Below are 17486 nucleotides of genomic sequence, written 5' to 3' on the forward strand. Positions count from 1 at the left end.
AGAGTGTTCCTCCCTCCGGAAAAAGCACTGGAAATTCAGAGTTTGGTAAAACTCATTCTGAAACCAACAGTCTCCATTCATGATACAGAAAAAGAAACAGAAAAAACTTTCAAGGAGCGCTGAAAAAATGTTGTTCAATTACGTATTAATGATTTTATTTAAATACATTCATAAGACAAGTTAAAAATACTTTGAAAATTGTGCAATATAATTCAAGCCCATGTCCATATCTCCTTAAAAAGCCATCTCATAAGGCTATATATGTATCAGTCCAACTAGCTGTTTGTAACAGACTTGTGCCTCAATGTTCCAATGGGCACCCAGTCCCTTTATGTAACAGTTCTTTTATAGTCTCTGTGGTACCACTTAAAGTTTCTATCCAAACACGGGGGAGAGCGCTGTGGCTGCCTAATTAACCACAGCGGTATGCTACGACCCCTTAGTATTTTGCAGCCGTAATGTGGAGAGCTTTTTACTCACGGCTGTCCCGGCTGCTTACGGCTGTCACGGCTTTAGCTTCTCTTACAAGGGGAGCGGACCTCCTTAGCCAGGCATCGCTTCAGCTGTATCCCCAGTCAGAACGGCTCGTCGTCCCGTAGTGCCGTCACAAGGAAGAAGGTCGGACTACGGGCAGCAGAATCCCAGAAAAGATGCCCTCCTTACGCGTTTCTCTGCAGTTAGGGCAAGCGGTTTCGTCAGAGGAATAGTGTGAATGAATTGTCAGCTCCTTTTTGAAGCAGATCCAGCCAATCGTTCTACTAATTACATTAATTGCACTCAGGTATAGGAGACTATAACATACATAAAACCCTTTACAGTCACGTGCTGCATCAATAGCTTATAGGGTTTGTGAAGTGCATATAGTGCATAGAGTCCCGGGTTCAACTCCCTCCCAGAACCATTCAAGTGCAATTCAGCACTAACACTCCATTTCATAAATTTTAATTATTAAGCACAACCTTTGAAGGTATATCTATATTATATATATACACATGCAATTCTTCAAAGTATATAGAACTAGTCACAGCAATTATAATATATAAAAAATATTTCATATTTCACTAGAGACCCAATAACTATACACAGGACAAGAATTGCATGTGTATATTTATATCTGGGACTCTATGATTCACAGATTCCAGCGCTCCTTGTAGTTCCAGACTGGCCAAGGAGAATTTGGTACCCGGATTTTCAGGAGTTGTTAGTTGAAGATCCATGGCCTCTTCCTCTTCACGAGGATCTGCTGCGGCAGGGGCTGTTCGTCTATCAAGACTTACAGCGGCTACGTTTGACAGCATGGTGGTTGAACGCCAGATTTTAGCCCGTAAGGGTATTCCTGATGAAGTCATTCCCACTCTTATTCTTGCTAGGAAGGGTGTGACGTTGAAACACTATCATCGTATTTGGAGGAAATATATTTCCTGGTGCGAGTCCAAGAAAGCTCCAGTGGAGAAGTTTGACCTTGGACGGTTTCTCCATTTTCTACAAAATGGAGTGGGTGCGGGCCTTAAATTAATTAATTAATCCATAAAAGTGCAGATTTCTGCTTTGTCAATTTTCTTTCAGAAACAATTGGCCTCACTTCCTGAGGTGCAGACCTTTGTAAAAGGGGTTCTGCACATCCAACCTCCTTTTGTGGCACCTTGGGATCTTAATGTGGTTTTAACATTCCTAAAATCACATTGGTTTGAACCTTTAAGTAAAGTGGAGTTGAAATTCCTTACTTGGAAGGTTGTCATTTTGTTAGCATTGGCATCCGCAAGGCAGGTGTCTGAATTGGTGGCCTTGTCTCACAAGAGCCCTTATTTGATCTTCCATGAGGATAGGGCAGAATTGAGAACTCAGCAACAATTTCTGCCAAAGGTGGTTTCCTCTTTTCATATTAACCAACCTATTGGGGTGCCAGTGGCTACTGGCACTTTGGCTGAGGAAAAGTCTCCGGATGTCGTCAGAGCTTTGAAAATTTACGTTGCCAGAACGGCTCCAGTTAGAAAAACAGAGTCTCTGTTTGTGCTATATGCTCCCAATAAACAGGTATCCTGCTTCCAAGCAGACCATTGCCCGCTGGATATGTCACACGATTCAGCAGGCTCATTCCACAGCAAGTTTTCCGTTACCTAAATCGGTAAAAGCCCATTCCACTAGAAAGGTGGGCTCGTCCTGGGCGGCTGCCCGGGGTGTCTCGGCATTACAACTTTGCCAAGCAGCTACTTGGTCGGGGTCAAACACGTTTGCTAAGTTTTACAAGTTTGATACCTTGGCCGATGAAGACCTAAAGTTTGGTCAATCGGTGCTGCAGAGTCGTCCGCACTCTCCTGCCCGTTATAGAGCTTTGGTATGATCCCATGGTTCTTTTGGTGTCCCCAACATCCTCAAGGACGTAATAGAAAACAGGATTTTAATAACTACCGGTAAATCCTTTTCTATAAGTCCGTAGAGGATGTTGGGCGCCCGTCCCAGTGCGTGCTGTATCTGCAGTTTAGTTCTGATTACACACGTATTGTGTTATGGTTTCTTCAGCTTGTTGCTGAATTTTGTTCATGTCCGTTGGCATGTGTTCAGTAGAATGCCATGTTATTCGGCATGTTTATGGCGTGAGCTGGTATGATGCTCACCTTGTTTGTTAAGTCCTTTCCTCAAAATGTTCATCTCTCCAGGCACAGTTCCAAACTGAGTCTGGGGAGGGATATAGAGGGAGGAGCCAGGTCACGCCCATTTGAAAGTCTTAAAGTGCCCATGTCTCCTGCGGATCCGTCTATATCCCATGGTTCTTTTGGTGTCCCCAGCATCCTCTACGGACTTATAGAAAAGGATTTACCGGTAGGTATTAAAATCCTGTTTTTATCACTGAGGGGGCATGCCCAGCACTCAGTGAGCAGCTGGCATGCCCCCCCTCCCTCTGACTCCAGTGAATAGACGCTGTGCGCATGCGCACAGCGTCTATTCACCGATGCTCTGCTAAGCAGGGCAGCGACAAACAGAGCCTCCCAACTGCCCCACCACCCCACCGCGGGACACTGCGGCCCGCGGGTTGGACAGCGGGAGTCCCCAAAAAATGGGACTGTCCGGTGAAAATCGGGACAGTTGGGAGGTATGTTAAAAGTCAAGATAAATGTGCACCCATATGTACTGTCTGGTCCGTCAGCAAGATTGCAGTATCTGTACGCTCATTATTGCTTGCTCTGGGCTGAAGGAAAATCATCAGTAAATTCGGAACAATTAGCGGTCGCTCCAGTGTGTACCCAGCTTTACTAAGCCAAATATATTATTTATTTTTATGTCTTTGTCCGGTCTTCACAGAAACCATAATTTAGTAACATTGTTGTTATTTCAAATTATCTCCCAGTTTCTTCTTCATACAGCTTGTCATGTAAATCTTATTCAACGCTCATGGTGGATTTCACAGCAAATATCAGGCCTGCCACTTTCCTCTAGCGGGTCATGGAATTGATTAGCTCACACTAGAGAAGCTGAAACATTTAGCCAGTCTGATTTTATCAAGAAAACTCACTTCTCTGCATAAATAAAACGGCATGTACAATGCAATGTCTGACTGACTATGCCCAATTTGTTTATATCTGAATGAAACAAATCTAGATGGCCTTAAAGTGGTGATAAACCAAGAAATAGAAAACACATTGGTAAATTGGAATACTGCTTAAAACATGTATTGAACTGTAATGTCTCACTTTTCACAGTTCTTTTCATTGCAAAAATCATTCAGACATTGGCGGCTGCATGTATTTAAAGTGACAATACAGGATGCGCTATCACAGCTAATGCTGGGCAGATGGACCATTATTAGAGGTGGTTGAATCAATTTGTCTGATTCTGAAATGCAGCTTGATTGCACAAATATAGTAGCGACTAATTAATTTACAACTTTTCTCAATGTTGCCCAAAATTCTGCCGATAAATAATATTCACTGGAGAATCTGTTTAGAAAACAACAGAGAATAGTCTATAGCTGGAAATCTGCAGCACTAATATCACTTCCTATGGGAGCTGCGAAAACATTCAATATTTATTTCAGTCTGATTAATTCAGTGGAAGTACATTGCATTTCCCGCAGTACTTAGTGAGATAAAAAGTAGTAAAATTGGTAAACGCATAAGCTTTGATTAATGTTATTAGATATATAGTTTTATTTGTCTTAATGTGTGCCCAGGATGTGAGAAGATCAAAGAAAACACAGTAGAGAAAAGGCCAATAAGTTGGATACTGTATAGAGATGTATTTGCCACTTTTTTGCAGTTTAACTGTAACATCATATAACTACTGGGATCCGGATTGAAAGTCGACAGTAACTAGGTCGACAATGTCTAGGTCGACCACTATTGGTCGGCAGTAACTAGGTCGACAGGGTGTCTAGGTCGACAGGGTCTTTAGGTCGACATGTTCTAGGTTGACAGGTCAAAAGGTCAACATGAGTTTTACACAATTTTTTTCTTTTTTTTAACCTTTTCATACTTAACGATCCACGTGGACTACGATTGGAACGGTAATCTGTGCCGAGCGAAGCGAAGGCACTATGCCCGAAGCATGGTGAGCGAAGCGAGCCATGCGAGGGGACGCGGTGCACTAATTGGGGTTCCCGGTCACTCTACAAAGAAAATGACACCAAAATAACATCAAAAACTCATGTCGACCTTTTGACCTGTCGACCTAGAACATGTCGACCTAAAGACCCTATCGACCTAGACACCCTGTCAACCTAGTTACTGTCGACCTAGACATTGTCGACCTAGTTACTGTCGACTTTCAATACCACACCCATAACTACTCCTTCCTCTATCTAACACTCAGTCTGTGGTTTCCTGCTGCCCCATTTCCCTCCTCACAGACCTATCCTCAGTAACACCATCACAGTGAGGAAAGGTTACTGCCACCCACAAGACCAGCTCACTCATCTCCTGCTACTTGGAACATTCCATAGATCTGATTGTTCTATCCCCACATACTTCAAAACCATTTACAATAAGGTTCTGGATTAGACTCCTAAACCATTCCTTGACCACCCACTGCCATCCTAGTTTAATATCGTACCCTCCACCCTAGATGCCTACTAACATTTAGGCCAGCATCCAGCCTTCCTGGAGGTTGAGTGGTGGAGCATAATGTGGCCGCAGTCCACCTAGGAGCATCATTTGTGGATGCGTGACTGTCTCATACAATGATACAATGTGATTACAAGTGCTGCAGTCACGTCATCCTGTTAACATCATTGGGTAACTGCAGGGACGTTCGGTGGAGGTAAATGGCTCAGGAGGCACTGGCCAGTACCAGAGCCAGATTTACATGCAATATATGAGCCAAAGGGTGCATGTGGGCATTATACACAGGTGCAGCAGTATATAACGCTGGGAATTTGGTGAGTTTTGATCAGAGACGTGCAGAAAAGATATGTGCCTCACCTGCCATAGACTTTTTACTCCAGAGTTTTGACTATAAAAATGATTAGAATAATATAAAGAAGATATTTCTAACATATTCTTTGTATTTTTCATATACTTTATACAGTCAAAACTCTAGTGCAAACACTAGTATGACAGGAAAGGCTCTGCCTCACCCTGCCACACATCACTGGGTTAACAGAGTCCACCCTATGTGAGTAACCAGCCATCTAGAGCATCATGAGTCTGATTGGAGACCCTTCCGCCTTCAGTTGATTAGTGTCATTTCTGGTTTGAGTAATTTCCTCTCATTGTGTGTGTGGGGTGGTTCTTCTGATGAGGTACAGGCATGACCCATGTAGCTCATGATCCAAATGAAGCTCATGTCTCTTCTGCTATGTATCACATAAAGCTAAGTCCAGCACACAAGATACGAGGAGAACAGGCTAATTGGCATAGAGGAGTTTGTGGTGTACAGTAACCTGAGGTGACCACAGGAGCTGCCTGAGAAGGGGGAGTTCTGTATTGGAACCCTTCTCTATAAACTTGAGATATTGCCTACTGACATTACCAATTGTACAGACTCTGAGCTATTCGATTTAGTAACAGTAGGTAGGTGTTTACTAGTTCATTATATAAACATTGTTTTATAATGTAACAAGTGCCACTGATGATTTATATACATGGTTCTTATGGTTATAGAACAGGTACAACATGATATTGGCAAAGGCTCCCTTAATCCTGTGTCAGGGCTTGGCTTGACGTGTGGGGCTTGATATAGTTCCTTCGCATGGACTATGCAGAGAAGAATATAATATCACAGGATGTTATAAGGCTGAAGACTAGGTGAGCCTGGGGATAAAAAAAGGAAGCTCTCTGGTAGAGCTGGAAGTTACTGGAGGAAGTTGAGCTTTTGCTGGCCACTAGGAGAACTCAGACTAGTAGTGGTAACACTGTTGGCTGTAGTGGAAGCACAAACTGAAATCTGGCTAACTGCAGTGATAAGACTAACTGCTTACTGCAGACCGTAGTGAAGACACAAACTGAACGCTGACTGGCTACAGTGGTAACTCAGACTGATTATTGCAGGCATTAATGTGAGCACGAACTGGACACTGGCTGGCTGCAGTGATTACTCAGGCTGATTACTGTAGGCTGTTCTGTGAGCACGAACTAGACACTGACTGGCTGTGGCACTGGCACCTGATGTCCGCTGCTGAACCATACTTATAGGGGTTGATAGCTGTCCCAGTCTGGCAGGAACGCCGACCAGTGCAATGCCAGCCATGCCAGACTGGACCAGGAGAGGAGATTGAACAGAGACCCTGTCACAGCAGAAGACAAGTCTCACACAGTGCCTCGCCCAGCACAGATAGGCAAGGTGGAGGGCCATTCAAGATTGTTGCCCTGAGGACATACACAAGCCCTAATCCAGCCCTAACTAGAATGGTCTCTGTATTTAACAGTAGACAATTGGGGTTGCTGGTATTTTGTCTCCCTAACTGAAATAGTAATTTTTCAACATTCCATTGTCTATAAAAACTACATATCCACAATGTTTGTCCCATATACTGTATGTGTCCACTGTGGCATATTGGCAGAAGAGCTTGAGTTGCTTGTTTGTATTTTTGGCCCCAGGCTAAAAATTAGCAGAAGTCCTCTGATCGCAATTCAATTTTTCTCAATAATAATAGATGACAAGTGTTAATGGTGACCACATGGTTCAGCAACTGCTGGCAGTAATAGGTCCAGTAATCAGGACTAGATCATTTTAAAACAGCACTCAATGAGGGAGATATCAAACCTTTTAAAGAAGACAGGTGGAGGACAGTAGTTTCCCGTAGCAGTGAATCAACCAATCAATCAATCAATCAATCAGATTCAAGCCATCACTTTATAAAATGCACTTGATAAATGATTGCTAGAAGCTGATTTGATGCTATGGGCAACTTCTCCACTTGTCCTCTTTAGAAGGTTTGATCTCCCTCAATGTATTTAAAATGCAAAAGTACCAGAGAATATCTGCCTTCATGGTGTGTGTGTGTGTGTGTGTGTGTGTGTGTGTGTGTGTGTGTGTGTGTGTGTGTGTGTGTGTGTGTGTGTGTGTGTGTGTGTGTGTGTGTGTTAGAGCTTTGAAATCATATTGCACCCAACACTGGGTGTGATTCACTAAAGATTGCAAATGCAAAGTTGTTTGCAGCACATTTGCAATTGCAGTTCTTAGCAATGCAAATGCAGGAAGAGGTGCAATGTTCATCTGCGATGGCATGCTAAGTAAGCTTTCTCAACCTTGCTGTCGCAGTGCGGCTTCCAAGGCCAAGGTAACTGTGTCTCGCTACGCCGTCCTTGGTCTCGCCACTCCCGGAAAACAGCGACGACACGCCCCCATTTTCCCCGATGCCGGCCGTCCCCACCTCCATCTCTCCACGCGAATGCCTCTGCCTGTCAATAAGACACCCGTTCTGCACATTTGGCAGGGCCGGATTAGGCCTTAGGGATGTCCGATGCACTTAAGACAAGGGGGCCCCGGTGAAAGGTGGGGGATGTATATTAGATTCTGCATACCTCCCAACACATCCCATTTCAGGAGCGACAAAATGCTCTCTACCTGGACTTCCCTCTTAATATATGATTGATGTCACCTGTGTTGAACTATTTAATTGATAAGGAAGGTGTTTCAACACAGGTGTTTGCATTTATAAATTAAGAAGGAAGTCCAGGTAGAGAGCATTTTGTCCCTCCTGGAATGAGCCATGGTGTGAGGTATAGATTGTGTATATTAAATTTAAACCATTTGTGAATATTAGTTTTAAACTAATAGATTAATAATGCCTGGGTACTGTTTATACAGTAGCTCCACCTAATTGGGAATCCCTGTGTAACTTACAGCTCTCTCAACCCTCCTATCTCTCCTCTGGTCAGAAAGCTCAGTTGGTAGCTCATGAAACCTGACATCCCTGTCTCTCTGCTTGCACTGCATACTGTCCTGCTCATATTCTGGCTTTCACATTAAGGGGGGCATTCTGACCTGATTGTAGCTGTGCTAAATTTAGCACAGCTACCATCATCTTCCCTGACGTGTGGGGGGACGCCCAGCACAGGGCTAGTCCGCCCCGCATGTCATTCCGCCCTCCCCTGCACAAGTACAAAAGCAACGCACAGCGGTGATGCTTTTGTATTTGTAGAGTAAATCCCAGCCAGCACTGCTCCTGCGGCTGTCCGGGAGTTACTCGTCGCTGCCAGGCTCGCAGCGGCTGCGTGTGATGGCATGCAGCCGCTGCGGCCTGCCCCCCGCACAGTCCGGCCACGGCTTCGTTGGCCGGACTGCGCCGACAAAATGGCGGCCAAACGCTGCCGTGCCACCCCCTCCTGCCCAGCGACCCCCTCTGCTTGTCAGTCAGGCAGAGGCGATCGCTAGGCAGCGACAGCCGTCGGCTGTCAGCCATGCGCCGGTACACTGCGGCACTGGCGCATGCGCAGTTCTGACCTGAACGCTGCACTGCGAAGAACTGCAGCGAGCGTTCAGGTCAGAATGACCCCCTAAGAGGGAAAGCTAGTGATATCAGTGTGCTTTGGACGGGAGCCCCCTGATACGGGGGAACCCGGGGTACAGTATGCCCTGCATCCCCCCTTAATCTGGCTACGAGAAATGGTCCTGCATGTGTGCGCAGGACTCAAACATCGGAGAAATGCAGTGATCAGCGATTCCCACTAACACTATTATCTGAACACTAACACTATTATCTGTGTAAGCTTCTATTTGATCCAGCTAACATTAGATTGTTAGTACGCATCCAATAGATCCACCCCTCACTACAAAGACTCTCCAAAATAAATAGAAATTAAAAAATAAATTGAAGTAAAAAGCAAATAAATTATTTTGTTCCCAAAATGTAGAAATTAGTGAATGTACTGTAACACAGAATGATGGTCACCCCAAAATATGCCAAATTATACTAGCAACCTAGGTATCCGGACTCCAGGTCGACAACAAAAAGGTTGACACACCTTAGGTCGACGCCAATTGGTCGACACACCTTAGGTCGGCATGGACAAAATGTCGACAGGAATAAGGTCGACATGGAAAAAGGTTGACATGAGTTTTTCACAATTTTTCCCTTTTTTGGAACCTTTTCATACTTAACGATCCACGTGGACTACGATTGTAACGGTAATCTGTGCCAAGCGGAGCGGAGCGAAGGCACCTTGCCCGAAGCATGGCGAGCGAAGCGAGCCATGCACTAATTGGGGTTCCCGGTCACTCTACGAAAAACGTTCCATCCTTCATAAGCATAAGGTCACTAGAGACCATGGGAGTGCGCAATCACCGTACACACTCAGCGATGTAGGCGATTTGTCATTATGAAACTTGGGGAAATCACCCTTTCCTGACTCAATAAACTGATTTCCGGTGTCGATGTTCTGACGGGTGACGGGATTCCGACAGCCGATATCTAGAATGTATACCGATTCCGTTGGGCACATGGAAGATCCAATCAACCGCAGAGTAGAAGTCCAGTAAATCACACCATTCATATAAATGTTAGATTGGATGCTATAAGGGCTAATTAGAGACTGCAAATTCTAAATTTATTAAAAAAAAAAAAAGGTTAATTTATTACTGTACTTAATCTGTCTAAGCTCTGAGTGGGGACAGCAGGATAATAAAAACTATGAATATAATGGTGTAATTATAAAATCATAAAAAATGAAATAATATTAAAGTCCTCTAAGGCCATCCTTATTTTTTACATTAAGGCCAGCGCTGAGAGATAGATATGGTTTCTTTTAGTGCTGCACACTCAGAGAATTCTGTACATTGGGGGTAATTCCAAGTTGATCCAGCAGGAAATTTTTTAGCAGTTGGGCAAAACCATGTGCACTGCAGGGGGGGCAGGTATAACATTTGCAGAGAGAGTTAGATTTGGGTGGGTTATTTTGTTTCTGTGCAGGGTAAATACTGGCTGCTTTATTTTTACACTGCAATTTAGATTGCAGATTGAACACACCACACCCAAATCTAACTCTCTCTGCACATGTTATATCTGCCCTTCCTGCAGTGCACATGGTTTTGCCCAATTGCTAAAAAATATCCTGCTGCGATCAACTCAGAATTACCCCCATAGTCACTGTCTAGAACGTCTATGTGGCTCTATATTAACTATTACATAACCAGAGGCATATCAAGCGAGGAGGAGGCCTGTGTGCAAACTCCATCTGGTCCCCCTTAGGGTTGGCTATCAATCATTGACGATTACAAATCCTCGATGGTTGATGGCTGATGACAAATAGTTTTGTTGCGAAGGTCTCTGGGAAAATGGCACGGTGCCATTTTCCCAGAGATTTTCTACTGTTCATGCACAAAATGCTAGGAAAATGGCCGCCGCTGCTGACACGGGACTCCGGAGGGTAAGTATTGAAAATAATACACCAGTGCATATAAAAGATTTGTCTTCATGGCTTCAGGACAATAATATAGTCCGGCACTACGATACAGGTGATAACCATCCTTACTTACTGCCCTTGCCTTTCATCCCATAATAACTTATGATTGTAAATGTAGCGGTACCATCAGCCATTTTTGTCTGCATACCCTATGGCACGAATGTTTCAGTGTGTACATACAGTATTTTTGCATTTACAAAGATCCCCCAGACTTTTTAAAAGTGTGTTTTTTACCTATCACACCATAAGACAGCGCAGTGAAGCACAGTGTGTGATGGTGGATTGCTCATTGATGTTAAAAAATGGTTCTGTCAAAATGCTGCCTTGGCAAAGGCCTACAAATATCCATTCCTGATTTGTCATTGGGGAAATGTTAATTGGCACGGTTTTTGCAGCTATTTTAGACTGGCATGTAATGCCACACTTATGTAGGCATTGTCACACATCGGGTTGGTAATGCCCATTTCTGCATTATAATGGCTCAAATGTTACTGCACAGTGGGGCCCTTTTATCATTGTATATTTGCAGCTATATACCCTAAAACACCCGTTTTCGGGAGTTAGCCACAAATAATAAGTATTCCCTTGATGTCAGAAGGGGGGGCCGCAGCCTGCTGCGATCCCTCCATTCCCGCAGCAGCAGCATCCCCCATAGAGTTCTATGGAGGATACAATGCTGCCCGATTTACCGATATCCAGAATTTGAAGCATTCCCGATGTTGGCTGCCGCCATCGATGGCGGTAGTCGATTGTAGCACATTAGCTACACAGTGCACTTGTAACCGGCAGAAGGTTCCCCCGCAAGCCTCCCTGGAAGTGGGCGCCGTGCAGTGCGGTCTTAGCTGACCGCACATACACAACACCCCTGGTATCCATCACAGCACATTGCATACTGTGGGCTGCCAGGCGCAGGGCAAGGCCAACCAGCATGCTACTTGTCAGCCAGTGATGTAATCACAAAACAATTGCTATCCCATGGCTGAGTCAGGAATTAAGGTTGACCCACCTGCATATGCAGCTAGGTTGCATATGCAGGTGGATTGCTGCCACTTTTCGGGTTGCAGCAGCCATGTGTGATATCACGTGGCCGCCCCGAAATTGGGGGGTCATTCCGAGTTGTTCGCTCTGTAAAAATCTTCGCATCGCAGTGATTTTCCGCTTAATGCGCATGCGCAATGTCCGCACTGCGACTGCGCCAAGTAAATTTGCTATGCAGTTAGGATTTTTCATCGTTCTGGCGATCGTAATGTGATTGACAGGAAATGGGTGTTACTGGGCGGAAACAGGCCGTTTTATGGGCGTGTGGGAAAAAACGCTACCGTTTCCGGAAAAAACGCAGGAGTGGCCGAAGAAACGGGGGAGTGTCTGGGCGAACGCTGGGTGTGTTTGTGACGTCAAACCAGGAACGACAAGCACTGAACTGATCGCAGATGCCGAGTAAGTCTAAAGCTACTCAGAAACTGCTACGAGGTGTGTAATCGCAATATTGCGAATACATCGTTCGCAATTTTAAGATGCTAAGATTCACTCCCAGTAGGCGGCGGCTTAGCATGAGCAAATCTGCTAAAATCCGCTTGCGAGCGAACAACTCGGAATGACCCCCATGGTTCGAAAACGCCTCCATTGTCCAGACCACTCCCAATGCCACGCTGCCGCCTCTCTGACTCCCGCAGCTGTCAATCACGAGATGTGATCGCTATAAGAATAGTCGCACATGTGCAGATGGCCGAAATTGTCCGATCTGCCTGTACGCAGCAGCAGCGAGTGCTGGTGAATGAGCTCTTTAGTGCAGTAAGAACTGAGGAGCAACTTATCTATCTCCTAATATTCTCTGTCTGTGAGCAAAGTTACAGAGATAAGTGTTACTCACCCTGTAGTGCTGTCTCCTATGTAAAATTCTGTCATATAGTGCAGAGTGGCAAATGATTGATGGTCCCTGGCTGCTAACCTTTGGTGTACACAGAGCTTGCGTCTCCCATAATGGTATCAGTCTCCTCCAGATAGGGGTCAGGCACATGGCAAATGCTGTCTGTTAATCAGCTGACACTGAGGAAAGTCTAGTATGCCAGGAAACCTTGCATTGCTTCAGCTGCTGCAGTGTGCTGGGTGCTTCCACAATAATCACAGGGGGGGAAGGCGTGGCTTAACACAATGATCAGCTCTCTGGCCATTTGAGCAGAGCTGGATCTGCTGTCCAATGACTGATAAGGGGTGTGCTTTCGTGTGGGCTGAAGGCACAGTCCTGTCATGTCTTTCAATGCGCTTTTAAAGCCTGACTTGGCCCCGCCCCTTGCTTCAGCCAGTTTACAATTATCAATGGAAGGCAGAGATTCCGCTGCCTCCCATCAATACTGGGGTGCATTTTCAGGGCAAAAAAATATTCTAAAAATGCAAAGAAGATAAGTATGACACAGAATACAGGTATGTGTTATAAATATCATCTTTGTATTATTTTACTCATTATGACAGGGAAGGTGCCTCCCCTGACTGCACCTCCCTGGCACATATGCAGGCTTGGACTGGCCCACAGGGGTACAGGGGAATCCACCGGTGGGCCTCACTGCCTGGGGCCCCACATCCTGCTCTAAGCATCAGGTTCCAGACTGTGTACTTTAATTATACATTATACATATGTTACCTATGGTGTATTTTATACAGTGCATTGCTGTTATTAATCTGTTATTAATCTGGTACATTATCATGCATGCAGCAGCTGAATTTACTGTATATACTTATGAAGGGGCCCAGACGTTACACTCTCTAATTGTTAGTCAAACTCATGACATAGGCAAACGCAGGGGGGGGGGGGGGGGGGGGGGTTTGTGGTTGTCTGGAAACCCCCCTGCTCTTGGCAAGTGGGTCAAATTATGACAATTGCAATGGTATATAATACAATTACTAGAGCTGCCGCCACATCATGCAGTGTAAGATGCTGCACATGTCCTGGGGTAGAAGCTTCTTCTGCTTCTGAGGCCTCAATCAGTGCACAGGACCAGAGAGTAGCTAGCAGGAAGTAGAGACAGGAGCCTTACCATGAGGTGGGAGAATGTGTGCTTAGAAAGTGCAGTACTGGTTCTATTATGTTTGTGTATTTATTTATTTATTATGGTATGTTTAACCTTTTCCTGACCACTTACATTATCTTATTTATATTAAATATGTTTGATACAGCCTATACTATAGACCAACTATAGTGTTAAATATTAAGTGTATTCCATGTTCCGCAGAGTGGGAGATAGTGGATTGCATTTGGAAACCCCTCTCTAGAAATCCTGCATTTGCCACTGCATGAGGTGGCAGGCCACCCCCCCTCGGAAGACTGGCCACACCCCTAACATAGGCTCCTACCACTGCATTCCCCCGGTGGGCCCTACATGCCCCAGTCTGACACTGCACATATGTACTATTTGGCTAAATATTGTACTGCTTGGGGCAACACATTCAATTATTTTAACTAATATAGAACATAATAGTCATGAAATTCAAGGACATATACCTCAAAGCAATCTATATAATCATCATCATCCTAATAATAATAAAATTGCAGAATAACAGAAGTATTAATTGTTTCTACTCCTCCTATTCCAGTACATTATAACTTGTAATAAATATTTTCTTTCAGCATTCAAAAATATATTTATATTTCATAATTCATTAACATAAGTCATATATGTGATTAACCTTTAATCAAAAACAACTAAATATTTGTAGAGAAAGAGGAACTATCCCTCCAATGATACAAGGATCTCTTTATCCTTTTTCTGTTGCAGGTCTCATATGTGAAAGCTATTGACATTTGGATGGCAGTTTGCCTATTGTTCGTGTTTGCTGCTTTGCTGGAATATGCAGCTGTCAATTTTGTATCAAGGCAACACAAGGAATTCCTAAGACTTCGCAGGAGACAGAAAAGACAAAGCAAGGTAGGGCAGTGCCATTGACTTTCATACATGTTTTATTTATTGTTTTCATAGGAATGTATTCTAGTTTTTATCTTGTGTTCTTTATTTATTTTTTTGCTTTATGTGAACATAAGGACATTAGTGAAGTGTGCACTTATGTACATCTATAACATATCCCTACTCTCACGGCATGTCCAGGAGACTTACTAATTGCAGGGACACTCCCAGGACAGTAGACCACCTTCTCAGATCACAGATACCCCTGTATTGTGGTTGGGGCTTGATGATGTCATCATGGCACTGGGTTCACTGCATGACGGCACAAATTGTGGCACTGTGTAGCAGAGAATAGGTCACAATGACACAAACTGCATCACTATACACCAGCACTTCCCTCCCCGCATACAGTATATAAAATATTGGTAAGAATGATCTATAGTACTGCTAAAACCTCTCTCGGCTCTATGTTAATTTTTACCAACATTTCCTAAAAGAGGACAATTATATTGAAGAATACCACCTATTTAAATAAGGTAAAATTCTTTATCCTGCCTTCCCTTTATTAGGAGCTTGATGACTAAGTAGTTACTCTCCAGCTGTAACTCTGATTGCTGTATTGTCCAGTAAATACAAATGTTCATGAAAAACTAGCCAACGAATCCACTAGGAACCAGCAACATCAGTGAGCTGTAACATGGCTTCCAGCACTTTAGCTCAATTATATTACTGACTCCTATCAAATTGATATGCTGCATTCTCATGAATATTGTTTCAAACTACAAAATGGCTAACTCCAGAAGCACCCATTCACGAACCACAAAAAAGGCCCAAAAATATCTCTGGTGGAGCAATGCCACTTGCTTTGCGCAAGTGCGCCTAGATTTCTGTCAAAGAGCATGGGTCTGTTGATTAATATGATGGCATTTGCTAATGAGCAGAAGTAGTAGCCAATGAAATTACTTTGGCTGAGTGAAGGCTTTTTTTTGAAAAGCAGATAAAGTAGTAAACGCATTGGTACAGTGCAAAAACAAGATTTAATTTTGCAGACTGAGGTGATTGAGGTGGATGGTGCATTCTTAAGGTGGGTGCACACTGATAGATATCAATTGATCGGCAGATATATCTATGGACGGATCGGGCAGTGTGCTGTGCATACACACTGCCCGATCCGTCTGGGATTGATGTCATGAACTGGGCGGGCATGTACACACGCCCACTCAGTTCAGCTGTCAATCACCACCGGCTGCAGCAGCAAGTGTACGGATGGTCAGCCGACCGCCCGTACACACACAGCGACGCGCCGATATATCAGTAGATATATTGTCCGTCGGCTGTGCTGCGGGGCCGACGTGATATGTCTGTGAACGACGGAGTTCACAGACATATCGCCCGTACACACTGGCTGACGGACCCGATATATCGGCCAGTGTGTACCCACCTTTAGTGGTGTTCTTACCATACTTCATGCAGTATTTTTCCTAAACAAAGTAGAGGTTTATTCTTGTGGGACCTATGAGCTTTGGAGCTGGGGGTCCCATCCTATTCTTTTAATGTGACACCTGGTGGCACAGTGGTTAGCAGTGTTTCTTCACAGCGCTGCAGTCATGATTTGGGTTGTATGTTCTCAGTGTGTTCCTATGCTCCTTTTCGCTCCCACAATCTAAAAACTACTGGTAGGTTATTTGACTGCTGACTTAGTTGGACTTTAGAATGTGTGGTTTTGTGTGGTAGGGCATTTAAACTGTGAACGCCAGTTGGACAAGGACTGCTTTGAGTGAGAAAATTGCATCTGTATAGTGCTGCAGCATAATATGGAAGCACCATTTAAAAAAACATCCCTTAAACATACCTCTGATTCAGAAGTATACGCAAATGCCTTCGCAGCTGAGATTCAATATGCAGCAGCTGTGCGAATATAGGCATATGCCACAGATGCCAGGATTTGTATTGAGATGCCCCTTTGAAGCATCTGAGATCCGCCACTTGTTTATGAAGACACAACTATTGGCTGTCGATAATAGAACTTCGGAGTAACCATGTGGTTGTGCAGCATTGCCATGGGAAGTAGGCGACCAGAGACATTTTTACTGCATATGAGATCACAGTCGCAAGCTGTGACATGCCCCTGCCTGTTACTCACTACCACTGCCATCGCGACATATGCGCAATGCGACATATGCATGTGCAGTGACAAAAAATCGCTCCATTGCACACAATATCAAATCATCTCTGAATCAGGTTCTGTGTCCACAAATCAGAACTGTCCACTCTAATTAGTGATGTGCACCGGACATTTTTCGGGTTTTGTGTTTTGGTTTTGGATTCGGTTCCGCAGCCGTGTTTTTGATTCGGACGCGTTTTGGCAAAACCTCCCTGAAAATTTTTTGTCGGATTCGGGTGTGTTTTGGATTCGGGTGTTTTTTTCAAAAACCCCTCAAAAACAGCTTAAATCATAGAATTTGGGGGTCATTTTGATCCCATAGTATTATTAACCTCAATAACCATAATTTCCACTCATTTCCAGTCTATTCTGAACACCTCACACCACACAATATTATTTTTAGTCCTAAAATTTGCACCGAGGTCGCTGGATGACTAAGCTAAGCGACCCAAGTGGCCGGCACAAACACCTGGCCCATCTAGGAGTGGCACTGCAGTGTCAGACAGGATGGCACTTTAAAAAAATTGGCCCCAAACATCACATGATGCAAAGATAAATTAAAGAAAAAAGAGGTGCAAGATGGAATTG

At 44.2% G+C, this 17486-nt stretch overlaps 1 protein-coding gene across 2 annotated transcripts in view; it reads left to right on the forward strand.

Annotated features, from left to right (window-relative positions):
- The window catches only part of GLRA2 (glycine receptor alpha 2), a 377430-nt gene that overhangs the window by 214035 nt on the left and 145909 nt on the right, over positions 1-17486 (forward strand). For both annotated transcript variants that reach the window (XM_063955778.1, XM_063955780.1), the window contains one exon: positions 14609-14758. In XM_063955778.1, coding sequence (XP_063811848.1) covers positions 14609-14758 — 150 coding nt within the window. The remainder of the gene's footprint in view (positions 1-14608; positions 14759-17486) is intronic.

This window comes from Pseudophryne corroboree, chromosome 2 (assembly GCF_028390025.1).
Source record: "Pseudophryne corroboree isolate aPseCor3 chromosome 2, aPseCor3.hap2, whole genome shotgun sequence".
NCBI classification, from domain to species: Eukaryota; Metazoa; Chordata; class Amphibia; order Anura; family Myobatrachidae; genus Pseudophryne; species Pseudophryne corroboree.